General features: G+C 45.1%; 1 protein-coding gene across 2 annotated transcripts; it reads left to right on the forward strand.

The window, feature by feature from the left end:
* The first annotated feature begins 352 nt into the window (after positions 1-352).
* On the forward strand, positions 353-26,902 carry LOC118394191 (exostosin-2). 2 transcript variants are annotated; one of them, XM_052462557.1, is made up of 15 exons: positions 353-545; positions 1,084-1,509; positions 1,683-1,906; positions 2,112-2,201; positions 3,246-3,362; positions 3,550-3,745; positions 4,498-4,637; positions 4,802-4,895; positions 9,137-9,268; positions 18,828-19,017; positions 22,631-22,797; positions 23,461-23,604; positions 23,913-24,041; positions 25,407-25,489; positions 25,660-26,902. In XM_052462557.1, exons 2-15 carry the CDS (start codon positions 1,180-1,182, stop codon positions 25,796-25,798), a joined length of 2,175 nt encoding a protein of 724 aa, XP_052318517.1. In that variant the 5' UTR covers positions 353-545; positions 1,084-1,179; the 3' UTR covers positions 25,799-26,902. The 2 variants fall into 2 exon arrangements, with proteins under 2 accessions (XP_052318517.1, XP_052318515.1); XM_052462555.1 differs by having other exon boundaries at positions 1,173-1,509.
* Positions 26,903-27,708: the final 806 nt, after the last annotated feature.

The following is a 27,708-nucleotide window of genomic DNA, read 5'->3' on the forward strand; positions in this document are numbered from 1 at the left end:
TGGGAAAACATCTGTAGGTTGATACCAAACAGCCCAGATGTCAGCTGGCTTTAGGGCCTAGAACACTTCAAACTATCTGGATGTCTGAGGACATGCTTCCGTTGATTGCACATTCAAGTAAATATTCACATGTAAATTATAAAGTATTATTGTGTTAATTGTAGAACTAGTATATAGGTATTTCATGCCAGGTTATAGCTAGCCATTCACAAATCAATTTAAAGAGGGTATAATTAATTCAGCAGAGAAAAACAACGAACCTTGTGAAAGATGCATCTGTATGCTACTGGGTGGGTGTGATACCCCGCCTTAGTAGGTGGCACTACAGCCAGTGCATGCAGAGTAGCCCACGGTTTTTTGGACAGGCGAAGAAGGGTTCCACTTCCGGAAATCAAATCATTCACACGATAACATCAACAACGTTTAATTAGCTATCTACCTAACGTTAAATGTATAGAAACTATACACGATTGGCTTGCCGCTTAGCTAAGAAGAGAGTATGAATTAACAGTTTGTGATCGACTCTGCACCGGTCAAGCGTGAAGGTAAGTTTACTGATCAAATCAAAGTCTGCTGCCGCTGGCTAAACCTGCTACACAGCTAACGCGTAGGTAGCTACGCTTGCAGCTAGCTGGCTAACGTTACTTGCGTTTACTTTTCAAGATTTCGGTTTATTTTGAAGTGTGATGTTAGCTAGCTATATACATTTCTTCCGTGGTGTTTTATAATAAACACCGACGAAAATACGTTGGTTTAAAGCGAATCAGTTAAGAAATCATTGAACGTTAATGTAGCTTGCCAACCAGTCTGCTCGCTAAATTGAGTTAGCTAATTTGCTGCCAGAGTATTTTAAGTTATATGGTTTGCTACATTAGCTAGTTCAGTTTGGCCTGTTGTCGTTAGCTAGCTTTACCTCACTAGAATGCCTTTGATTGATTGACAGCTAGTATTCTAAGTTGTCATGTAGTTTTGTATAACGAGACCTGCTTGGCTCGTTTTGGCAAGGCCAAGTAACGTTACATTAACTTGTTTATTTATTGCTGTAACTATGACAGTAGTCTAAAATGGCTTCATTTCCTTTAGGAGAGGAAGCCATTTTAGACTGTTGATACATACCCCGGCAGTGTGTCAATGGACCAGGAGCCATGCTAATATTTCGCTCTCTCTCAAAGTGGTTGAATGGTCAGGCTCAGCATGTGCGCGTCTGGAAAGTACAGTTCACGGGGCCCGGCTCTGATTCCACGGATGAAAACCAAGCACCGCATCTACTACATCACCCTGTTCTCTGTGGTGCTGCTGGGACTCATCGCCACAGGGATGTTCCAGTTCTGGCCACACTCCATCGAATCAACGGCAGACTGGGGCCTGGACCGACGCAGCGTGCACGATGCACCTCTCATCCGACTGCCTGTCTCCAACCCTATTCCTGAGAGAGGGGACCTTAGCTGCAGAATGCACACTTGTTTTGATGTGTATCGATGTGGCTACAACCCTAAGAATAGAATCAAGGTGAGCCTAGTCTCCATCACGTCACAAATTACAGATATGTGAAGTTAGTTTCAAATGCAATTGTTAGTCTCTGAACCTTGTATTTTGAACCACATGATTGAAGGCTTGAAGGATGTTCTATATCCAACAGCAGCTAAAGTGGACCATCAGAAATGACTGTGTCTGTCTGGCAGGTGTACATCTATCCTCTGCAGCGTTTTGTGGATGAGGTAGGAGTGCCCATAAGCAGCACAGGCCTGTCCCGAGAGTACAATAACCTGCTCAGTGCCATCTCCGACAGTGAGTTCTACACTGATGACGTCACCAGGGCATGCCTGTTCGTGCCCTCTATTGATGTGCTCAATCAGAACTCTCTGCGCATCCGGGAGACTGCCCAGGCTCTGGCCATGCTCCCCAGGTAACCTTTCCTGCACACCACTCGGGTTGCACTGTTATCTCCTCCACCCCGAAGCTGGGAGTTCTCTTCATATGTATGTATCCTTCTTTACCTTCTGTCCTTCTTGCTCTCACCTCTCATCTACCACATTGATCTATCAGCCCATTTCAGATATCTAAGTGCACACATTTGTAGGTTTTTGACCCTTAAAGATGTTTGTTTCCAGGTGGGACAAAGGGATGAACCACCTTCTGTTCAACATGTTACCTGGAGGACCTCCAGACTACAACACAGCCCTTGATGTACCAAGAGACAGGTAACCTTAATAAACCCAGCACAGGAAAAATGAAAGTCAATTACAATGAATGTTGTTGGATAAACTCACATTTTCATTTTATGGTTCATCAACCAACCTTCCAGACAATATTTACTCTAGTGTGAGTGATCAGTGTTTGTTAGCAGAGTTACTGCCAGGCACATTTTGTTCTACCAAGACACCACTAGAGGGAAGCATGGTGTTGGTGTTATCTTAGCTTTCAGTTTCCTTACATGTCCTTAGTCTGATGTTATGTTCAGAGAATAGTTGTATTTTTATTCTCGTTTTTGTTAAATTGACTCAGTTTGAATTAATTTTTTGCTCCATATTTTGTCGTTTGACTTGACTAGATAATCCAGATTCAATTCCATCTTTTATCTCCAACACAACTACAGAACTTGCATATAATTACAAGGGGGCTTGAAAAATATTAAACTAAGATGAAAGTACTACTTAAAAGTAGTCCAGAGATGACAGAACCTCTAGCGGCCTTGAGCGGACAGACATCCTAATCTCCTTGTATTTACTGCCACAGAGAGAGGTCATGTTTCCCAGCCTTGCTCTTGGCTGCTCGCTCCTTTTGGGTGGAAAAGGTGGGTTTTGTGAACAGAAAGCCCTGAGACGATGAACACTTATCTGGAGCTGTAGGGAATTTCCTGGGCTCATCCAGCTGTGCTCCATTTGGCATGGGGCCTCATCAGAACCAGCTGTGTGTGTGTATATATAGGCCTGTGTGTGTGTGAGGTGAGGTTTTGCTTGCATCCACAGGTAGGATGCCATAAAGATTGTTCGTCATTCTCATATAACTATTACATGCACAGATTTCCTAAAGGATCCATGTGAATACTTCTCATGATCCTCATGTTACTCAATAGCATTGTTAAGCAGATATGACAAGAAACAGCCAGGGCATCTGCACATCTGTCATGTATTGTCTTGCTGCAAAGTTCTGTATAGCTGTCTCTTCTCTCCGTCTTAACTATGTAAGCCTATGTGACAGTGGTGTAACATTGGATACGTGTGTTTGTTTTGTGTGTGTTATAGGGCTCTGCTTGCAGGGGGAGGCTTCTCCACGTGGACCTACAGGCAGGGTTATGACGTCAGCATCCCTGTGTACAGCCCTCTGTCTGCAGACGTGGAGCTGCCCGAGAGACAGCCTGGGTGAGCAGCAACACCACCACCCTGTTTCAGCTCATAGCATAGGGCTCTTATCACTTCCTCAAGCAAGACAACAGGCATCATCACTTCATGTGACAATGGGAACATTTGGGAAGTTATCTTTTAGAGTCACCATCATCAGTCACAGAGTTTTAAATGATTTCTAATGGTGTCCCCGTCCCGGCTGCAGGCCCCGGCGCTACTTCATTCTGTCGTCTCAGACGGCCATCCACCGTGAGTACCGGGCAGAGCTGGAGAGGCTGAAGGAGGAGAACGGGGAGGCTCTGCTCCTCCTGGACAAGTGCAGCAACCTCTCTCAGGGAGTCGCCTCAGCGAGGAAACGCTGCTACAAGGGCCAGGTGTTCGACTACCCCCAGATCCTCCAGGTGAGACGCACACAGAGACCTGCTACCATTTAGACTAACATGTACACACACTTGTAGACATTACACAGCTTAGGGGGAGATTGTTGTTTAACAGATCAGCATGGCCATTTTCACTTAAATGCATTTAAGAGGGCTCTGCTCAGCTGTTTTAGGTCAATTCTAGCAGTCTATGTGGGTAACTTTATGCAGGGTATACCTGGGAAACGACAGCAATGTCTGTGGCAGTCAGTCAACCGGTGTGCTTCTCTGCACTGTCTGTCTGCTCAGAGTGCATCTCCAGCCCGTCTCTGGCCTGTCTAGACAGGAAGTGCGCTTATCATCTGGTATGGGTGCAGCATAGCTGCACATCTGGGAGATGTCCCACCAAGGAGAGGGGGTGGAGGGGTGGGGCGGCAGAATCTCAGTGAAACCACCCTTCTCCACCTCTGACATTGGAAAGGTTCGCTATAAGTGGTGCCTGTATTTTAGAATAATATTTTACGTTGCCTGCTTGTATACTTTTAACGTCTGTAATTGGTCCACCATGACATTGCCCTCCCCACCCTAAACTCTTCCATATGGGAGGCAACATCGACAGTTCATACAGTCATTTTATCACACTCTGACCAAACACAAGCTGCTCACTAATATTGTGTTAGTCTGTTTTTGACCCGTCTATGCGTCCTTAGTTTGGAGACAGCCATGTCATAAAACCATGTACAGTTGATATGGCTATGATTGTGTAATACCTCGTGGTAATCTGTGTTCCCCAGGAGTCGTCGTTCTGTGTGGTGCTGCGCGGGGCTCGGCTGGGACAGGCCACCCTCAGTGATGTGCTGCAGGCTGGCTGTGTCCCTGTCGTCCTAGCAGACTCGTACATCCTGCCCTTCTCTGAGGTCCTCGACTGGAAGAGGTACACTAAGACACTGCTCATGATCTCACTCCAACCAACTTCAACATGTATCTCAGCATTAGATTTTCTGAGCTCGTATTGTGATTTCTGATCTAGTTTAATACCAGTGGCCATTTTTTCCATTGCCATTGATACTGACTGACATTTGTGTGTGTATTGTACAGGGCATCCGTGGTCATTCCAGAGGAGAAGCTCCCAGAGATGTACACCATCTTGAAGAGTATCCCTCACAGGCAGGTGGAGGAGATGCAAAGACAGGTGACAGTCAGATCACAGCTTTTCTTCAGCGAACATTCAAATAGACTGAATCACTTTGCTGGGGATTTTTATATGCACATATAGGGAAATGCACTCTTTATAGAGTTGTAGTAATGGTCTATTTCCAGATGAATACGCCTCAGGAGAAAGTGCCTCCGGCCCTCTCAGGTTAAGTTAGTGTGAAGACGGGGTCAACGGAGTTGACTTTCACGCTCCCATTCCAACCTGTGAGACGCGTGCCTCACTGTCGGCCCAATGGAAGCCATAACACAGGCAGACTGAAGGGTGAGAGACACGTTGTAATGGGCCCTTAGGATGAGAGTTTCTGTCCTGTTGTCTGTTTGAGAACATGAGACAATCTAATTTTGATAAAAAGCTCTTATAAATGTTCTTCAGTGTTAGTTTCAGTCGAGCCAAATCAATGACAAATCCCCTCCTTTCACTGGTCCAACTTAGCCTCAATAAACAGAAGTGAAAGCCCTCAGAGAGCTCTGCACGTCCAAGCTGTTTCTCATTCCCTTGTATCAACGCTAGTCCATTTACCAATTAGACTGGCCAAACAGACATATCAGCCCCACAGCTCAGAAACCCTGTTGGAGTTGTTTCATTTGCCAAGCCTTGAACATGTCTTCCATTGAGGGTCCTCCTCCTGTCTCTGTGGCTGTGAGGATCTGACATGCTTATCCACTGTTTAGTGTTTCTCTGTCAGTCTGTCTGTGTCTAGGGCTTGGAATTTAGCTATGAGAGGTGCAATCAGTTGTCTTTCATAGCTGCAGGACTGTCAGGAAAAGGTTCTTAGTAGAGATGAGGACTGATGATAAGGGGAAGGATTGTAGTTTGTTTGGGGTAAAACAAATACTGATAATAAACATGAACAATTCACTGGAGATCAGAGGAATACAACCACATCATATTGGTCTGAGTTGAGTAGTGAATACATCTTAAGCCAGGGGAAGGTGAGGCGTAGTTATGTCACAGCCATGTGCGTGCCTGTGGCCCCTGCAGGACTGGCGGGAGGAGGGTGTTGGAGCTGGGCTCAGGACGTGTAAGGGTGGGGTAGGGCCGGCGCACAAAGGCCCATCTTATCCAGGATTTATGGGGTGCTGTAGAGCCCATTCCATATCAGTCCACACCTGCACACATCTGGAGAGACTCCTCACTCACATTCGCTGGCTGGAGAGGAGAGGACACTGAGTTGGTCCCCCATAAAGACTCTACATTTTCAGTAGTATAGACAACACATTGTCAACTCTTAACTAATTTGGATGTGTGTAAAATAGTTTTTTTTCTTCTCTCTTTAAAAAAATGTAAGTGCTGTAGGAGCTCTTTTTTTTCTTTTCTGATTGATCTTATTGAAGAGCTGGAGTGAAGTATTTACTCACTGTCTTCCTCAGCGGTTCTGAATTCCACACTTTCATCTACATCCTTTATGGGTTTAAAAGGTCCCTGACCATATGACTAGTATGACTAAAATACACAATGTTGATCTTTTTTTCACTAATTGGTCAGGGACCAGGTTTTTTCACTTTTGACCAATCACATCAGCTGTGAAAAAGATCTGATGTGATTGGTCAATAGACCAATTAGTGGGAAAAATGTCAGAGTAACACAGCCTTACTCATGATGACTCCATGTCAGCTTTGATTGACTATCTGTGTGATTTACTAAGTCCTGAATTGAATGATAATTGAGACATTCTGTCTCAGTTATACAGGGCCTCACGACTAAGGTCAAATGTAAAACTCCTATTCCATCAGTAGCCAGCAGCATCATTTCAGGAGGAAAAAAGGATTTCAACATTTGATGTGGTAGCATCCACATAGGTCCCAAATTGTGAGCTAAGTGCTTAACAGCTGCTAAATGTTAGTGGTGGTCACCTGAGGCTTTCCTCTGAGCCTTGTTTGTCAGACCCTAGGAATAGAATACATGCTTTGTTAGATCAGTACAGCTGAAAGGAGTACTTGTCAATCACAGGGCTGCAGCAAAAGTACCAAGTCCAATGTAATCCTGTCTGAACACTCCCTGTCTAAAAGGAGTTGACGGACAGTAGAGTATAGCTAGAGAAAGAGATGGTAGACTGGGTTGTTCCCTTGACCCTGGTCGTGAAATTCTGGCTTCTAGTATGATTTCTCAGTTCCACAGGAACCACTATTGATGATCAGTTGAGTTTCATCATGGTAATACTACAATGGCCATCTAAGCAAGTTTGTGTTAAATGAAGAATTGTTCACCATGACAACTTTACTTTTACACTTTATATCTTATTAAGAGGCGCACGTAATAACGTTTATTTTAGTTGCAGTAGCAAAGATTAGCCAAATCCATCCATTCAAAACTGATATGATCAGCTATGAAAAGCCAACTGACATTTACTCCTGTTGCAACCTCTACAACCACTGTGATTATGATTGTTTGACCCTGCTGGTCATCTATGAACTTTTCAATATCTTGGCCATGTACTGTTATAATCTCCACCCGGCACAGCCAGAAGAGGACTGACCACCACTCATAGCCTGGTTCCTCTCTAGGTTTCTTCCTAGGTTCTAGCCTTTCTAGGGAGTTTTTCCTAGCCACTGTGCTTCTACACCTGCATTGCTTGCTGTTTGGGGCTTTAGGCTGGGTTTCTGTACAGCACTTTGAGATATCAGCTGATGTAAGAAGGGCTATATAAATACATTTGATTGATTTTGTTTATGGTCCAAGTCCAAGAACACCTCAAAGAGAATTCAGCCTCTTATGCCCAGCGTTGTATGTTAGAGGAAGGGAACGACAGTGTTGCAGTGAAACAGAGCCCTCTGCCCTTTTTCTCTGCTGTGACTCCGTCTCTTCTTCCCTCATAAAAATTCCTGCAGGCGCTGGGAGGGGGCGGAGCGGCCGGAGCAGTTTGCTTTTTGCCTCCCGGTCGGAAAGGAAACTTTCATCACTGGCTGATTTATGGGCCGTTGGGTTCCCCTGAGATTAGAAAGTCTTTTTGAATACTCCTCACCCCCTCCATAAAAATAAACGCTGTTTTTGTATTTCTCCAGTGTTAAAGGGGACTAAGGGTGTGGAGTGGGGTCTGGTTCCTTCTCATGTGCTGCTGAGAGCTCTCGGTGGACCATACGACAACAAAAACACTAGGACAAGCTGCTCCACTGCTATGGAAGGACAGTGCCCTGTAGCCAGGCCAAGACTTCCACAGCACTAACAAAACGGTTGGCTCATTGGCTAAGCTGTAGCACCCTATGCTATTACTGTGTTTGCTGAATTGTAGTTATCATTTTGTGCACCGTTGTCTGTTCGTCGCTTGATCCTCCTCTGCACCTAATCCCAAACAGAGGTGAACTTCTTCAGCTGGGGGTCTTATTCTCACCCAACAAATATGCTATTAATATCTTGAGTTTCGAGGGTGTGCTCTGGATAACCAGTCAAATGTCAGATGGAGTTGAGGGGTCCAGTATGTACCTCCGACATGTGCTTGTTAAAGAGTGCTGCACTCAGGGTCACCTAGGACCTGCTGAGGTGGAGTCGGGTCACACTGACATGGCGCCTCCTGGCAGGAGACATTTCTGTTTTAAGGATCATTAACTCTTATGGGCTCCTCCCTCCATAGCTGTCTCTTAATGGATCAGTGGGTGGGGAGCACCAGGGAAGCTGGGGTGCTGCCTGGGGATGTTGTACTAGTAACATCTGCATTGAAATATGATTGACTTCTGGGCTACACCTTCCCCTCGGGCACTGTAATGCTCCTTGTTGTTACCATGGACTGGTGGTGAATTGACTTAAATACATTTTTGATGTGCAACTAAAGGTAGATATGTACATAGTTTGCATATATCTTGGATGAGCATGTATTAGTCCCATTGGGACTTAAGCAGGGGTTCCCAACCAGGTTTACTAGGACCACTGGGGGTACTTGAGAAGACTCATGAGACCATAGGTCTGGTAAAATGCACATGATGGGGTACTTCATGGGTACCCCTGGCAGAGTAAAATTAAGTTGGTGGTACAGTAACAGAGGTTGGAACCACTGGCCAGGTTGATATTTGGCTGCCCTGTGCTTTGAAAGTCAGGTGAGCTGTAGAAGGCCTTGGCCTGCTGTAGGACATGATGTTAGAGATTCTAACCATCTAGAGCAGTCCTTCCTGTTCTCCAGTCACTGGGATGCCTTCTAAATGTGTGTTCACGTTCATGACAGCTTGTCTGTTTGTCCAGGGCCCAGACCGTATGTTTTTACACCAAAACAACTTTATTCTCCTCAGGCCCGCTGGTTCTGGGACGCTTACTTCAGCTCCATGAAGGCCATCGGCATGACAACGCTTCAGATCATCAATGACCGCATCTACCCCTATGCTGCCCGCACCTACGAACAGTGGAACAACCCCCCTGTGGTGGTGAGTAACCCTCTAGTTGCTAGGTCTTTAAAGAGTGGAAATATGTGTTTTTTTAGGCTAGATGTGTTTTAACTTGATTGGATACATCAGTCTTCCACTGGAGCCTGCTATAATCTATGCCCCTCCAGCCTACACCACTAATGTTATTGTATTTTTTACTGTGGTTAACCACTGAATCTTCTTAAACATACGAGTCATATTTATGGGGGTGCAGTCTGCAGTGTGTGGTATTGATGTGTGGCCTGACACTACTGTGCTGGCCTCACAACACAGTGACTGACTCCCTCAGTGGCAGATATGACACAGTTTTCCCTGGTATGTCTTTCCCGGTGTATCGGCAGGACAGCTTCCTCTTTATAGGTCCCTCTCTCCACACATGTGGTCTTTGGCAACTTGATAAACAGCAAGTACTGCTGAAACAGCCAGTGTGTTTGTCAGCAGTTCTGCACTGGGAGGATGCCTCCAATGTGGTGAAAAATACATGCCTTAGTGTTTGAGTCATTGTGTATGTGTGAGAGAACACTGTTTAAGGAGTGTGTGTGTAACCTCTCTGTGGTTGTGGGAGTGTGGGGATGCAGACAGCTTGGCTCAGCTACCACCTCTCAGGGGCTGTTAATCAGCCCAGCCTGATCTGCTGCAGTCCCCAAAGACACCACATGCAGCTCCGCCCTTCCTCTGTCTGTCTGTGGGGTAGAGAAGGGGGGCCCATGTTCCTCCTTATTGGACAGCCATACCCTGTCCTACCAATGGTTGGTGATATGTGAGCCAGTCAGGTTATGTTGGTCTGTTGGTCAAGTCACACTGACTCTGACTGAAGATATGTTTACCACACTTGGCTTCTCAGAGTAAATCAAAGCTCTTCAAGACCTCCGGTCTAATTACTTTCTACTCAAGCCAACTGCTCAATCACAGCCGGTGTTGCCTTTTTTTCGGAGTGGGTCGTTGGTTAATCAACAGTTACACTTGACATTACCCACCTCTCTCTGTCAGAAACTCCTGTCTGCCTTTTTTCCCAACCAATCGTCATTTAGGTGTGCTGTCTCAGCCCCTGCTCACAAGAGGTTAATTGTGCAGGGCCACAGACCTGTTACCGTTCCAATGCTAGAGAAGTGCTATCTCTACGTATTCAGTGGAAACACGTCGAGCAGAATTGGAACAGGACACTAAATAAATCAAGCAGCTTTTTTTCTCTGCTGTTCTGTATCCTTCGTTCGGGGTCATAATTGAAAGCACATTTCACAGGCTCTCTGCTCGTAGCAGTGCCTTTTAGAAGGGTTTTCAGGCTAGGGAGGGACAGACAGGATGCTTTTTGTTCGGCCGTGGGCATAGTTGTAAGATACCAAACGGGTAATCCATGGTAGTCACCTGTTCAGCCTCTGAAAGGTGGCTGAAGGTTTGGAGACTTTGTACCTTAGGGGGCTTTCATATCAGATTGGTTTGGAGTGTTTTCTTCTTCTGAACTCTGGTGTGTTTTCTCCCTTAGTCTGGAATGGTGTGAACACACTATTCGCAATTTGGTGCAGACTAAACAACACACCGTGGTTTGCTCAAGGGTGGTCTCGGTCCAATTAATGACATCCTGCATAGTAATGAATATTCATATGATGGCAACTGATTACTTTTTATCTTGACCTTTGGTTTCTAGGGGACATCTAAAATTTCCGCGAGCGGAACCCCCCAACATTCCGCTGAGAAGGTAGTGCGGGAAATTAAAAATATTTTTTAGAAATATTTAACTTAATATTTCACGCATTAACAAGTCCAATACAGCAAATTAAAGATTAACAAGATGTTTATCTACCCATCGTGTCCGATTTGAAATAAATAAATACAAATAAAAAAATATTTAAATAAAGTTTTACAGTGAAAACACAACATATATTTATGTCAGATCACCACCAAATCCAAAAAAACACAAAGCCATTTTTCCCAGCCAAAGATAGTCACAAAAGCAGAAATAGAGATAAAATGAATCACTAACCTTTGATAATCTTCATCGGATGACACTCATAGGACATCCTGTTGCGCAATACATTTATGTTTTGTTTGATAATATGCAGATTTATATCCACAAATCTCGGTTTACATTGGCGCCATGTTCAGAAATGCTCATATAACATCATATAACAGAAATACTCATCATAAACTTTGATGAAAGATACATGTTTTACATATAATTAAAGATACACTTGTTCTTAATGCAACCGCTGTGTCAGATTTTTTTTTTTTACTTTACGGAAGAAGCATACCATGCAATAATCTGAGACGCGCTCAGAAATACACAACATTTCTCCGCCATGTTGGAGTCAACAGAAATACGAAATTACATCATAAATATTCCCTTACCTTTGATGATCTTTCATCAGAATGCAGTGCCAGGAATCCTAGTTCCACAATAAATCGTTGTTTTGTTCGATAATGTCCATTACTAGTGTCCAATTAGCTACTTTTGCTTCACATGTCCAAAAGCTGGCGCCGGTCCAGGCGAACTCGGCCAAACTTCAAAAAGTTATATTCCAGTTCGAATAAACTGGTCAAACAAAGTAGAGAATCAATCTTCAGGATGTTATCATATATATATATATATATATATATATATATATATACACACAATAACATCTAGTGGAAGGCGTAGGAAGTGCGAACAGATCCATATCTTACTGGGATGTGAATAGGAGGTAACCCCAGGCCCTGCATGTCCCCAGGCACCCTCACTCGTTGACTTCTGTGATCGAAAAAGCCTTGGTTTCATGCATGTCAACATCAGAAGCCTCCTCCCTAAGTTTGTTTTACTCACTGCTTTAGCACACTCTGCTAACCCTGATATCCTTGCCGTGTCTGAAGCCTGGCTCAGGAAGGCCACCAAAAAGTCAGATTTCCATACCCAACTATAACATCTTCCGTCAAGATAGAACTGCCAAAGGGGGAGGAGTTGCAGTCTACTGCAGAGATAGCCTGCAAAGTAATGTCATACTTTCCAGGTCCATACCCAAACCCAAACTACTAATTTTGAAAATTACTCTCTCCAGAAATAAGTCTCTAACTGTTGCCGCCTGCTACCGACCCCCTCAGCTCCCAGCTGTGCCCTGGACACCATTTGTGAATTGATCGCCCCCATCTAGCTTCAGAGTTTGTTCTGTTAGGTGACCTAAACTGGGATATGCTTAACACCCCGGCAGTCCTACAATCTAAGCTAGATGCCCTCAATCTCACACAAATCATCAAGGAACCCACCAGGTAAACCCTAAATCTGTAAACAAGGGAACCCTCATAGACGTCATCCTGACCAACTGGCCCTCCAAATACACCTCCGCTGTCTTCAACCAGGATCTCAGCGATCACTGCCTCATTGCCTGTATCCGCTACGGAGCCGCAGTCAAACGACCACCCCTCATCACTGTCAAACGCTCCCTAAAACACTTCTGTGAGCAGGCCTTTCTAATCGACCTGGCCCGGGTATCCTGGTAGGACATTGACCTCATCCCGTCAGTTGAGGATGCCTGGTCATTCTTTAAAAGTAACTTCCTCACCATTTTAGATAAGCATGCTCCATTTAAAAATGCAGAACTAAGAACAGATATAGCCCTTGGTTCACTCCAGACCTGACTGCCCTCGACCAGCACAAAAACATCCTGTGGCGGACTGCAATAGCATCGAATAGTCCCCGCGATATGCAACTGTTCAGGGAAGTCAGGAACCAATACACGCAGTCAGTCAGGAAAGCTATGGCCAGCTTCTTCAGGCAGAAGTTTGCATCCTGTAGCTCCAACTCCAAAAGGTTCTGGGACACTGTGAAGTCCATGGAGAACAAGAGCACCTCCTCCCAGCTGCCCACTGAGGCTAGGTAACACGGTCACCACGATAAACCCATGATTGTTGAAAACTTCAACAAGCATTTCTCAACGGCTGGCCATGCCTTCCGCCTGGCTACTCCAACCTCGGCCAACAGCTCCCCCGCAGCTACTCGCCCAAGCCTCTCCAGGTTCTCCTTTACCCAAATCCAGATAGCAGATGTTCTGGAAGAGCTGCAAAACCTGGACCCGTACAAATCAGCTGGGCTTGACGACCTGGACCCTCTATTTCTGAAACAATCCGCCGCCATTGTCGCAACCCCTATTACCAGCCTGTTCAACCTCTTTCATATCGTCTGAGATCCCCAAGGATTGGAAAGCTGCCGCAGTCATCCCCCTCTTCAAAGGGGGAGACACCCTGGACCCAAACTGCCTATCTAAGGTCTTCGAAAGCCAAGTCAACAAACAGGTCACTGACCATCTCGAATCCCACCGTACCTTCTCCGCTGTGCAATCTGGTTTCCGAGCCGGTCACGGGTGCACCTCTGCCACGCTCAAGGTACTAAACGATATCATAACCGCCATCGATAAAAGACAGTACTGTGCAGCCGTCTTCATCGACCTTGCCAAGGCTTTCGACTCTGTCAATCACCATATTCTTATCAGCAGACTCAGTAGCCTCGGTTTTTCGGATGACTGCCTTGCCTTGTTCACCAATTACTTTGCAGACAGAGTTCAGTGTGTCAAATCGGAGGGCATGCTGTCCGGTCCTCTGGCAGTCTCTATGGGGGTGCCACAGGGTTCAATTCTCGGGCCGACTCTTTTCTCTGTATATATCAATGATGTTGCTCTTGCTGCGGGTGATTCCCTGATCCACCTCTACGCAGACGACACCATTCTATATACTTCCGGCCCGTCCTTGGACACTGTGCTATCAAACCTCCAAACGAGCTTCAATGCCATACAACACTCCTTCCGTGGCCTCCAACTGCTCTTAAACGCTAGTAAAACCAAATGCATGCTTTTCAACCATTCGCTGCCTGCACCCGCACGCCTGACCAGCATCACCACCCTGGATGGTTCCGACCTTGAATATGTGGACATCTATAAGTACCTAGGTGTCTGGCTAGACTGTAAACTCTCCTTCCAGACTCATATCAAACATCTCCAATCGAAAATCAAATCAAGAGTCCGCTTTCTATTCCGCAACAAAGCCTTCACTCACGCCGCCAAACTTACCCTAGTAAAATTGACTATCCTACCGATCCTCGACTTTGGCGATGTCATCTATTTGCTTCCAAATTGCTTCCAACACTCTACTCAGCAAACTGGATGCAGTTTATCACAGTGCCATCCGTTTTGTCACTAAAGCACCTTATACCACCCACCATGCTCTAGTCGGCTGGCCCTCGCTACATATTCGTCGCCAGACCCACTGGCTCCAGGTCATCTACAAGTCCATGCTTGGTAAAGCTCCGCCTTATCTCAGTTCACTGGTCACGATGGTAACACCCATCCGTAGCACGCGCTCCAGCAGGTGTATCTCACTGATCATCCCTAAAGCCAACACCTCATTTGGCTGCCTTTCGTTCCAGTTCTCTGCAGCCTGTGACTGGAACGAATTGTAAAATCGCTGAAGTTGGAGACTTATCTCCCTCACCAACTTCAAACATCTGCTATCTGAGCAGCTAACCGATCGCTGCAGCTGTACATAGTCTATCGGTAAATAGCCCACCCAATTTACCTACCTCATCCCCATACTGTTTTTATTTATTTAATTTTCTGCTCTTTTGCACACCAATATCTCTCTCTACCTGTACATGACCATCTGATCATTTATCACTCCAGTGTTAATCTGCAAAATTGTAATTATTCGCCTACCTCCTCGTGCCTTTTGCACACAATGTATATAGACTCCCCTTTTTTTCTACTGTGTTATTGACTTGTTAATTGTTTACTCCATGTGTAACTCTGTTGTCTGTTCACACTGCTATTGCTTTATCTTGGCGAGGTCGCAGTTGCAAATGAGAACTTGTTCTCAACTAGCCTACCTGGTTAAATAAAGGTGAAATAAATAAATAAAATAAAATAAAAGGCGATGAGTTGGAAATCAACCAGCCCCAGAATTTCCACTTCCTGTTTGGAAGTTTGCCTGCCATATGAGTTCTGTTATACTCACAGACATAATTCAAACAGTGTTAGAAACTTCAGAGTGTAATCTATCCAATAGTAATAATAATATGCTTACAGTGGGGCAAAAAAATATTTAGTCAGCCACCAATTGTGCAAGTTCTCCCACTTAAAAAGATGAGAAAGGCCTGTAATTTATCATAGGTACACTTCAACTATGACAGACGAAATGAGAAAAAAAATCCAGATAATCACATTGTAGGATTTTTTTATGAATTTATTTGCAAATTATGGTGGAAAATAAGTATTTGGTCAATAACAAAGGTTTATCTCAATACTTTATATACCCTTTATTGGCAATGACAGAGGTCAAACGTTTTCTGTAAGTCTTCACAAGGTTTTCACACACTGTTGCTGGTATTTTGGCCCATTCCTCCATGCAGATCTCCTCTAGAGCAGTGATGTTTTGGGGCTGTTGCTGGGCAACACGGACTTTCAATTCCCTCCAAAGATTTTCTATGGGGTTGAGATCTGGAGACTGGCTAGACCACTCCAGAACCTTGAAATGCTTCTTACGAAGCCACTCCTTCGTTGCCCGGGCGGTGTGTTTGGGATCATTGTCATGCTGAAAAACCCAGCCACGTTTTCACTCAATCTCACGATACATGGCCCCATTCATTCTTTCCTTTACACAGATCAGTCATCCTGGTCCCTTTGCAGAAAAACAGCCCCAAAGCATGATGTTTCCACCCCCATGTTTCATAGTAGGTATGGTGTTCTTTGGATGCAATTCAGCATTCTTTGTCCTCCAAACACGACGAGTTGAGTTTTTACCAAAAAGTTATATTTTGGTTTCATCTGACCATATGACATTCTCCCAATCTTCTTCTGGATCATCCAAATGCTCTCTAGCAAACTTCAGACGGACCTGGACATGTACTGGCTTAAGCAGGGGGACACATCTGGCACTGCAGGATTTGAGTCCCTGGCGGCGTAGTGTGTTACTGATGGTAGGCTTTGTTACTTTGGTCCCAGCACTCTGCAGGTCATTCACTAGGCCCCCCCATGTGGTTCTGGGATTTTTGCTCACCATTCTTGTGATCATTCTGACCCCACGGGGTGAGATCTTGCGTGGAGCCCCAGATCGAGGGAGATTATCAATGGTCTTGTATGTCTTCCATTTCCTAATAATTGCTCCCACAGTTGATTTCTTCAAACCAAGCTGCCTACCTATTGCAGATTCAGTCTTCCCAGCCTGGTGCAGGTCTACAATTTTGTTTCTGGTGTCCTTTGACAGCTATTTGGTCTTGGCCATAGTGGAGTTTGGAGTGTGACTGTTTGAGGTTGTGGACAGGTGTCTTTTATACTGATAACAAGTTCAAACAGGTGCCATTAATACAGGTAACGAGTGGAGGACAGAGGAGCCTCTTAAAGAAGAAGTTACAGGTCTGTGAGAGCCAGAAATCTTGCTTGTTTGTAGGTGACCAAATACTTATTATCCACCATAATTTGCAAATAAATTCATTAAAAATCCTACATTGTGATTTTCTGGATTTGTTTTTTCTCATTTCTCAACTATTTTCTCATAGTTGAAGTGTACCTATGATGAAAATGACAGGCCTCAACTTTTTAAGTGGGAGAACTTGCACAATTGGTGGCTGACTAAATACTTTTTTGCCCCACTGTATATTACCATCTTTGACAGAGTAGGAGGCAGTTCACTATGGGCACGCAATTCATCCAAAGTGAAAATGCTGCCCCCTATCCCAATAAAGTTAAATGGGCCTAGAAACCTGGCCAGACGATACCTTCACTGGTAGAGAGCAGACGAAGCCTGCTCTGTGAATGTGCTCATATCAGGACTCTAGAGAAGATGTGACGGCTGCACCATCTCTGCTTCTCCTAATCCCTGGTATGCAATCATCACGCATACAAACTACACACCGCACAAATCAAACGCCCCCCTGCTGGCTAGATGGGCCTGCCTCCAGTCTTCACCGGAGCTGCTGTTACTCCCACTTTGCCATGGGAAATCGTTTGTTATTGAGGAGAAAACACTTTGTCAAACACTCAAATGCCATGTTGTTCTCGATGTTGTATTATGAGGATGCTTACAATGAGTTGCATCAATTTACTTTTCCTAACATCACCACAATAATGTGTAGCCTAAATCACCCAAATGGCTGCATGTTCCTGTTTTGTGTAAATTGATCATTGTAAGCAGTGAACTCAATTTAACTAATTAACATTGGAGAAGTGGCTGTCTTTCTTTCATCATGTTTATGTCATCTGACAAATGACTTAAGTGGTCCCTTTCCTCTTCTCTTCATCTCACCACTTATGTGTCACAGTGTTTAGTTTAATTATTTCCCCCTCTCCTTGTATGTCAGTGTGTCACCACCACAGAGAAGTTGAGTTGTTTTGTTGGTGAGGACTGACTGATGTAGGGTATATGAGGTGACTATGTTTATGGTGACAGACATGGTGGATGCCGTTGGAAGAGCCACAGAAACACCAGTCTGTCTGTGGTCACCTGTCTGCAGCAGAACAGAGAAGCACTTCAAGAAGCCCATACTTTTATTTCAAATCTCCAATCCCTCCCTATGAGGTTAGCACATGTCTCTAGTGGAGGTCTGGAGGCTTTTGGGGCCTTTTATACAGTTGATTAAGTCAGCTGCAACCTCCTTTATTTAGTTATGCTACTGTTGTAGTGTTTGACAGTTAATTAAGGGTTAAAACCACATCATCCAGTCAACATAATGCTCCTGCTAACAGAGAACGGTAGCGTTGAAGTTGACCCTGTAGATGAGAGAACCTGCATTGTAGAGCACTTTAAGCTGCTCCAGTGAGTCTCCCGTGTTGCATGTTGACATTGTTACTCTTGTATAATTGCATTACTCAATGTCAATTGTCTATATGTTAGTTCAGAGGTCTGGATTGAGTGTTTCTCTGTCTCCGTGTGTGTGTGCCTCCTCGTGCCAGTATTTTCTTTTACAGCGTCACTTGATCTAGGCTTGGGTCTGTGCATCTTCCAGAGTTAACGGGCCATTTTAAGACGGGGCCAGGAAGAGGAGCCAAGTCCCACACTGGCAGTAGACAGCCGCTGACACAGTCGCCTGCATCGCCCTGCCTCCCTCTCTCCACCCTGCCCCCCCCCTCTTGAACTCATCTGGACCCCTGCTGCATGGAGCTCACTAGAGCTTCATGACAAAACATCACTTATAACATCCCAAAGCAGCAGTGTAGAAACAGCAGGAGACTTACACATGTACCTGAGATGAGGTTGTAGCTCTTTGTCTCAGTCTTACACACTCTCTAAGCTGTGCTGAAGCAGCTCAGCTACCGCTTGTTTTTTATAGTGTGCTTGGCATTCCAGATCACTTCACACTGGGTGCTTGGCATTCCCTTTTGTGAGTCTATTCATCTTTCAAATTAATGAATAGATGATTCCTGTTCCCTAGTAAAAACCATTGTCTGGAAATCACTGCAGGTGACCTCATTGCTGAATCAAGAAATGAAATGGCATGTTTAAATCACGATGGAAAATGTGACGCGGGCCAGGATGGCAGACAGATGAAGGCATACGTCTGCATTGTAGGAGAGAGTGACTAACCTTTTTGGTCTCTTGTCCTCTGTAGAAGTGGTCGAGTGTGAACAGCCCTCTGTTCCTGCCTCTCATCCCACCGAGGTCCCCAGGGTTCACTGCTGTGGTGCTGACCTACGACCGCATCGAGAGTCTCTTCCGGGTCATCACTGAGATCTCCAAGGTTCCCAGCTTGGCCAAGCTACTAGTGGTGTGGAACAACCAGAATAAGAGTCCCCCTGAAGGTGAGCCCTAGGTGGTATTCATTAGCGCACACTGTAGGGTAACATTTTGCAACAATTTTTTTTTGGGTGGACTAAAATAAGTTTGTTATTGGACAGGTTTAGGTAGTCCCTCTCCATTTTGGTAGATGTTCTTCTGTTTGGTTCCTAGTGAATACACCTCTGATTCTGATCCTCCCTTCCCCATACTGTTCATTAAACCCATTATTGATTCAAATATTACCCTTAAACAAGCACACCAGCAATAGGAGTTTTCATGAGTTAACCTTTTCAGTAACAACGATGATGCTTTGTTGGATATTCAAAGATGGGATATTAGTGTTCTGTCAGATTGCCTTACTTCATAGCTACCATAGAGTCAAAATATATGTTCTCTGTTGAGAGATCGACTGAAGTTGGCAGATCGATACACACAAGGAATGGGAAAGTGGCTGAACACTCCATGTTAACTGCCAACTTGATGTGAGAAGAAGTGGTTATTTCACCATGCCATGGTTTAATACACAAAATGGAGCTCTTGATGTGTACCAGATGAGTGATAACAGTTTCAGCAGCCAAGACCTGTCTCTCTATAAGTTTAGACCCTGAAAAGCATGACATGCTCGAGGCTGGAGCCAAACCTCTCTCTGGCTTTGCTTCATGTTGAGAATCAGGAAACTGGAACAGCTCCGTGGCATGTTGCTGCCGGTCAGACAGAAAAACATCCTCCTACCCACCCCCCTCGGTGCTGCAGCAGCCACCTCATTCTAACCTTCTGATGTCAACAGGTCTCCTCGGTACTGGCAAGCCAGACGACGTAGAGGCCTTTCATTCATGTTGATATACTGTCCACTACAGACACTCCACTTCATCAAACATTGTGCAGTGTTCTGCTAGTGCTGCCTGTCTGTCCTCCTGCCACAGCCCTCATTTAGAGCCCATTAGAGATGTTTCAGAGTAAGCTGATATTAGTCATTATTTATTGTGGCTTTCGCTCTAATGATTCCTCTTAACAAGGCGATTTAGGTATGCGGCTGTTTATGGTGCCCCTTAACACTGACAGCTCAGGGAACGGCAGGGAATGAAATCTATCCTCTGCATAGAGTTGTGTAATGTAATGAAGCAGCGGGCCACTTTGAAGCTCACTCTAATGGCCCAGTGTAGCCTTTGATTAGAGGCGTCAGTGGAGCCTGGCCAGAGCTTTGTGACCCATTAGAATTAACAAGGGGCCGTTCATGGGTCAACTCAGGGTCTCTGCTTGGGATGAGGACGGATTTCCTCCTCATCCTCACAAGGCCTGATTGTGTTTATTTCAAGTGGCCATAAGCTGCCGCCTCAAGTCCTGCGAGTTTGGCATTTTAACAAGGTGCTGCTTGGGAGCCTAAGTCTTGGAGTACTAAGATAAAGTCCACAACATAGAATTGTATTTTATCTTCTGCTTCTGACATGCACAGAGATTGTACTGTGTTTGGATGTCATGGATTAACTTCAGTTTATTTGTTCACTCATACAATCTTAGCTTCATGACCTGAAGAAACCTGTTTTTCTCATCGGTCAAAGATAGTTATGGAGCTGCAGAGCATGGAGACAGAGGTAACTACAGGAGAGATGGGGATTGCAGAAGGATTCTGTTTTTCTGTAGTGGAGAGGATCTCCTGGTTAGCCCAGGAAAATGTCCCAAAATGAGAAGCAAAGTAGATGTGCTTCCAGCAGCCAGAAAATGTTTCAGTATGTGTGTGCAAACCGATACCAAAAGAATAGGCCAGGTTGTACTGATTCAATCAGATCTAAGCTGATTTTGCACTGCACTCATCTCCCTGCTCATCTTTGGAAAAGGAAGAGGGGGGAAGTGAGAGGAAAGCACTTGAATATATCACAGCAGTTCTCCCGTTGACAGTTGAGTGTGGAGACGTTCAGAGCTCGTCGGTGGGAGCGCTGCCTGCTTGTCAGGCCCCAGTTAGAGCCTTGGGGTGACGCATTCTGTGCCATCTGTCTGACTGCTCCGTGCCATGGACACTTCCCAAGCTCACTAAACACTACTTTTTAAAAAGAGGAAGAGGAATCTTGGTGTGGTCAGGCTTGCACATGATTCAAGTTGGCGGTGCGATTCGAGTCAGTGATTGTAGTTTTACTGCTAGCGTACTTTTCCACTAGGATTGCCATTTTGAAACATCTCCCTTGATGGCAACCCAACTCCACTCCTCTTCAACTGAAGTCTAAATGTTAGTTTGACCTAGAAAACTGTCAGTCTGGTTTGATGTCCTAGGTGTAGGTGGGTGATGCAATATATACCGTCAGATTTGGAATGTGTGGACGTAATTTTCAGTTTATTTAATGTCTTGCAGCTTCTCAAGTAGCACACAATGCTAACTGACCCGTTTGCCAAGGTCTCCATTTGCATTGATAGAATGGATTTCTCTGACCTGTCTGTATAATGTAGTCTTATCACTCGTATTCCCTTGGTCTCTGTCCCTCGGTTAGATTCTCTGACCTGTCTGTATAATGTAGTCTTATCCCTCATATTCCCTTGGTCTCTGTCCCTCGGTTAGATTCTCTGACTTGTCTGTATAATGTGGTCTTATCCCTCATATTCCCTTGGTCTCTGTTCCTCGGTTAGATTCTCTGACCTGTCTGTATAATGTAGTCTTATCCCTCATATTCCCTTGGTCTCTGTCCCTCGGTTAGATTCTCTGACCTGTCTGTATAATGTAGTCTTATCCCTCATATTCCCTTGGTCTCTGTCCCTCGGTTAGATTCTCTGACTTGTCTGTATAATGTGGTCTTATCCCTCATATTCCCTTGGTCTCTGTTCCTCGGTTAGATTCTCTGACCTGTCTGTATAATGTAGTCTTATCCCTCATATTCCCTTGGTCTCTGTCCCTCGGTTAGATTCTCTGACCTGTCTGTATAATGTAGTCTTATCACTCATATTCCCTTGGTCTCTGTCCCTCGGTTAGATTCTCTGACCTGTCTGTATAATGTAGTCTTATCCCTCATATTCCCTTGGTCTCTGTCCCTCGGTTAGATTCTCTGACCTGTCTGTATAATGTAGTCTTATCCCTCATATTCCCTTGGTCTCTGTCCCGCGGTTAGATTCTCTGACCTGTCTGTATAATGTAGTCTTATCCCTCATATTCCCTTGGTCTCTGTCCCTCGGTTAGATTCTCTGACCTGTCTGTATAATGTAGTCTTATCCCTCATATTCCCTTGGTCTCTGTCCCTCGGTTAGATTCTCTGACCTGTCTGTATAATGTAGTCTTATCACTCATATTCCCTTGGTCTCTGTCCCTCGGTTAGATTCTCTGACCTGTCTGTATAATGTAGTCTTATCCCTCATATTCCCTTGGTCTCTGTCCCGCGGTTAGATTCTCTGACCTGTCTGTATAATGTAGTCTTATCCCTCATATTCCCTTGGTCTCTGTCCCTCGGTTAGATTCTCTGACCTGTCTGTATAATGTAGTCTTATCCCTCATATTCCCTTGGTCTCTGTCCCTCGGTTAGATTCTCTGACCTGTCTGTATAATGTAGTCTTATCACTCATATTCCCTTGGTCTCTGTCCCTCGGTTAGATTCTCTGACCTGTCTGTATAATGTAGTCTTATCACTCATATTCCCTTGGTCTCTGTCCCTCGGTTAGATTCTCTATGGCCGAAGATTGCAGCGCCTCTCAAGGTGGTGCGCACCAAAGAGAACAAGCTCAGCAACCGCTTCTTCCCCTATGACGAGATCGAGACTGAGGCCGTGCTGGCCATTGACGATGACATCATCATGCTGACATCTGACGAACTGCAGTTTGGCTACGAGGTGAGAGAGAGGATACCCTGTATCTCGCCTGGGAGATGTCTCCCCAAATGTTTGACCTTGGGCTTAGTGCATTCATACTGGCAGGTAAACGCTGGCCACTTAGTGCTGACCCCAGAGTTTAAACTCATCCAGGGAGCTTAAGTCAGCCTCCAGTAGTGGTATTTGTGAGGCGGCTGCCGGGTGCTGGAGATATGTTTGATGTGTGACATATGGTGACAGGCCAGAGCTGATGCTGTCCATGCCTACAGCCCAGCTTGGCACTCACCTGAAGGCATTTAGGACCTATTGAGACAATTGAGGACAATTTGAGGATAATGACATGAAATGAGAGGCAGGCTGCTGTGGGGAAGGAAGGCTGTCTGGCTCTACTGCCTCTCGCTGGGTCCAATAGCGGGACAGGCTGCTGGGCTCCGGTATCCAGTCTCCACACACGTCTCTGCCCATCACAGAGAGGGCCTGTAGCTTTCATCTCTTTAAAGTGAACTTTGGGGCTCAAAGTATCTCCGTGATGGCGGTCATCTAGCACTACCTTGAAGAAGGTGAAAGGAGGCTACTTGGAATGTTTTTAGTGTTGCCTAATTCCATTAACTTGGAACTTTCCCCAAATTCCTGGAAAAGCTGTAATTTGTGTCTAACCGTCTCTTTCCCTGCCATGTCCCTCAGGTGTGGAGGGAGTTCCCAGACCGGTTAGTGGGGTACCCGGGTCGGCTCCACCTGTGGGACCACGAGATGGGGAAGTGGAAGTACGAGTCCGAGTGGACCAACGAGGTGTCCATGGTTCTGACTGGAGCAGCCTTCTACCACAAGGTTAGCCTCAGACAGAAGCCCCTCCTCCCTCTGTCCCCCTGCCAGGCCCAGTATGGGGAGGGGGTAGGGTTAGGATGGAAGAGTCATAGGTGAGGTTAGGTTATCTGTCTCACTGTCAACCAAAAGCTTTCCTTTTGATTCAAAGCAAATACTTCTGAGAAAACACATCCTTCTTTTCAGAGGTTAGACTCATTTATCATGTCACCAGTGAGTAGGATGACAAATGTATTTCAGTATTTATATCTGCTCGTAGTTTCCACTGCTTGCTGATTTTGATGTTGAGTAACATTGGCTTCTTTCCTTTCCAGTACTTTAACTACCTGTACACTTACAAGATGCCAGGAGACATCAAGAACTGGGTGGATGCTCATATGAACTGTGAGGATATCGCCATGAACTTCTTGGTGGCCAACATCACTGGCAAAGCCCCCATAAAGGTACAGAACAGTGCACAACGTTGTCCCACCATCTGAACACAACAGTCCTACCCAACCCATTATGCTGACATTAGGTCCTTAGGGGGTCAAATTCAATGTTGTATGTTCACCAGAGCCATGGCTTGCGTCCCAAATTGCATACTATTCCCTATAATAGTGCACTACTTTTGACCAGAACCCTATGGGCCCTGGTCCAAATCAGTGAACTTCCTAGTCAATGGGGTCTTTTTGGGACGGAGCTATGTTAATATCTCAGTAGGAGCAGTTCTACAACATGCACCACATAGCAGGAAGCTGAAGGCTGTAACTCTAATTCCACAGAGGTGGAAAAGTCCCAGATTGCAGAAATATTTGTTTCTTCCAGTCCTGTCCTGATAGAGGCTCTGTCTCTGATCAGTTCTCACCCCTCTGTGCCCCCTGATACCTCCCCAACGCAGTGACTGTCCAGGTGCAGAGACCGCCCCTAAAGCCCAGCCTTAACCTCTCTTATCTGGGTGTCACTGACTGCTACTCCCCCTCTGACTATGTTTTCCTAAGCTCACCAGGGCTCACTCACCCCACCGTCAAAGCCATGCCTACTCCCTCCATCTCTCTGCGCCTGCAGTAGGCTACCCCCCCACCCCACATATCTCCCACACGTCCTCCTCAGAACTGATCTCCTGTCTGGAGTAAGATGGACTGGTGGGGTGGGTGAGACGGAGGAAGGCCATACATCACCCCTTTAATGAGCATACTGCTGTTTCTCCTCGGTATGCAAGCAGCATGCCGTGGCCTTTTAATGACCACTCAGGTATACAGCAGCACAACATCCTCCCTCAGCGCAACAGCCCTCAATCACACTCTGCTGCAACAACCACTGCTGGACCTGCTGTCACAACTAGCAAGACTTCATCTAATGGGTTTATCACATTCTAGAGAACTGTAACTTAAAGAGATATTTCGGGATTTGGGCAATGAAGTCCTTTATCTACTTCCCCAGAGTCAGATGAACTCATGGATAACATTTTTATGCATCCGTCTCCAGTATGAAGGAAGTTGGAGGTAGTTTTGCAAGCCAATGCTAACTAGCATTAGCACAATGGTTGGAAGTCTATGGTATCTACTAACATGCTAACAATTGCACTAAAACTAGTTAGCAACATCCTTCAAAGTGCATGCAGAGACATAAAAACAGTATCCACAGATTCATCTGACTCTGGAGAAATAGATCCCTTTAAGTATCCCTTCAAGCAGTACTGTGATGGTTATAGACTTGTCTCATCAGCACAGGGATTTGATCTCACCACACAGTAGATTCTGTACTGTATGTTTCTTAGTTGTGTAGCAATGGTAGATTGTAACGGTCCCTGTCCTGGTTCCATTTAGGTGACCCCAAGGAAGAAGTTCAAGTGCCCTGAGTGCACAGCCATTGACGGTCTGTCCCTGGACCAGACACACATGGTAGAGAGGTAAGTCCTGCACTGAGCATGCTCATCGCCTAGCAACTCTAGAAACGGTGTGTATATGCCAAATCAATATTCATAGAGGTTGTAGTGGACATACAATATCTGGACGTGTTTTTTTTTCTGTGGTTGATTGCCTCAATGTTAACACCGGTAATCCCTGTACACTTCCCCAGATCGGAGTGCATCAACAAGTTTGCGTCGGTCTTCGGCACCATGCCCCTCAAGGTAGTGGAACACCGTGCAGACCCAGTCCTCTACAAGGACGACTTCCCAGAGAAGCTCAAGAGTTTCCCCAACATCGGCAGTCTCTGACCGGACAGGGCTGTGGCCCAGCAACCCCCAGACACCCATACATACCCAGCATCTTCTAGTTCAGGGGAGACATAGAGTTTATCTGTCCATATAGAACTATCTGAAGGTTGTTGTTGATCTCTGTAGGGTGGTGTGGGGTTGGGCGCCTGTATTGTTTCCTTTCCTAAATGCTGATTTGAAGTGGTGAGATTTGAGGTGTGTGCTCATTGGTTGACTAGACAGAATCCACTGTGCGCTGATGAATCCACTGTGCGACAGAGATGACTAGTCTGTGTATGTCCACTGCTGCTGTATTCGAGTCGGAGGCCCCGTGGGCTCTTTGGCTGATCTGGGATCAGTGTATATAAATCACAGCAGTGCTAAATTTTAATGTAGCATGGTGAGTCAGGACTGCTGTCTGCCAAGCACAGGGTGAGGGGATGTGTAATATGTTGAACACCCGTAGAGATAATATATCCCATGTCATTTATCTCGAACTGATGAATTTTAAAAAATGATAAATGCACATGGAAAAACAAGGTAGTTTTAGAGGGTGCTTTTCGACAAAGGTCATTTCATGGCATGAGCCATTTTTATTTGTTTAGTGTGAGCACTGCAGAGGTGTATGGTCAGCTTTCTCTGCATAGAGGATATATCGCAAATAATATGTACACTATATATTTACTGCCAATTGATCTACTGCTAACACTTTTCAAAAGAATGACCGGTATCTGGACATTTTAATGACTTTTTTAAGTGTTGTGCTGCATAATATATAAACTATTGCAGTAACATCTAGTCTGGTATAGTAGGGAAGACACTGTAAATGATGCGGTGACATTGGACTGTCTGCTTCATGGAGATGTAGGCACCAGGTTGTACAACTCCCCAATTCTGAAGTCTTTTTATTTTAGTCTTCTGTTAGTCTGTGTAGGCTTGCTCATCTCTCTAAAGGAATGTCCTAAGCATTTCAAATTCAAGTCAGCACACTTTTTAAGATGTCAATATTGTTTTTGTTTTTTTACTTTCGTAAGGATTGTTTGTGATTAATGTGTCTCTAAATATATTGACTTTGTAAAGAAATTGGAAGAAATACATGCTAAATAAAGATGTTTTTCATGGCCATTTTATTTGCCTGTGATTAGAGAAAGGAACAATGGCGCTGCCTCAATCCAACTAAGGTGCATGAATTGTGCAAACTAAAGTGAAGAGGAAATTCAGCTACTGGAGAACAGGGGAAGTTGATTAGTGCTTGAAAAAAGTTGTCATCGGAAGTGTTCTAGACGTGGAAGACGATATATGCATGTTTAATGGAGTGGTTTTCTCATACACAGGCAGCAGTAGCAGGCCTCTGTGTCTGTCACGCTCTCCATCCTCCATTCTGATTTGGTGAAAGCCCAAGTCTGACCAGGGCTGTTGTGACAGCCAGGCCGTGTGCAGCACCACTGTTCAGCCTCGCCTGTCACCTGTTAATATACGCTCCCTAATCCACCCTGTACAATGTCAGCAGTTCAAAAGAACGCTGTTAGTATTTTTGTCGACTTCAATTAGCGTGACATTCTTGGGGGTTGTGCGATCTCATTTCAGCCCTCAAGTCAGAAATGCAGAGGGATTTTAGGCTGTCACTGCAACTGATGCAGTCATGAAACATGAGGTAAATATGTAATGCAAGAAGATGGACGTGCTTCTTTTTTTGGAACCCTCTAGATTTTTATTGATGGCCCTCCCACCCCTCCATCCTAATTATATAGACATCAGTATAAACAGAACAACACCAGAATCCCCAAAATCTCCACACATGTTATTATGGTCAGATGTTACCCATTGCTGAGGATATTGTAAAAACTGCTACTCTTAATGACTCCTCTGAGAGTCTTGCCATCCTAAAAACATCCCCAGTCTTTAAATGTAGGACCTTTCCGTGAGAATAG

Source organism: Oncorhynchus keta, chromosome 14, assembly GCF_023373465.1.
Source record: "Oncorhynchus keta strain PuntledgeMale-10-30-2019 chromosome 14, Oket_V2, whole genome shotgun sequence".
Taxonomy (NCBI): Eukaryota; Metazoa; Chordata; class Actinopteri; order Salmoniformes; family Salmonidae; genus Oncorhynchus; species Oncorhynchus keta.

Bases quoted from the DNA above. Each gene is read 5' to 3' on its own strand.
- LOC118394191 (XM_052462557.1), top strand. From the start codon at position 1,180: ATGGTCAGGCTCAGCATGTGCGCGTCTGGAAAGTACAGTTCACGGGGC. The intron at 1,510-1,682 runs GTGAGCCTAGTC...TCTGTCTGGCAG, and splicing joins ACCCTAAGAATAGAATCAAG to GTGTACATCTATCCTCTGCA. The intron at 24,042-25,406 runs GTACAGAACAGT...GGTTCCATTTAG, and splicing joins CTGGCAAAGCCCCCATAAAG to GTGACCCCAAGGAAGAAGTT.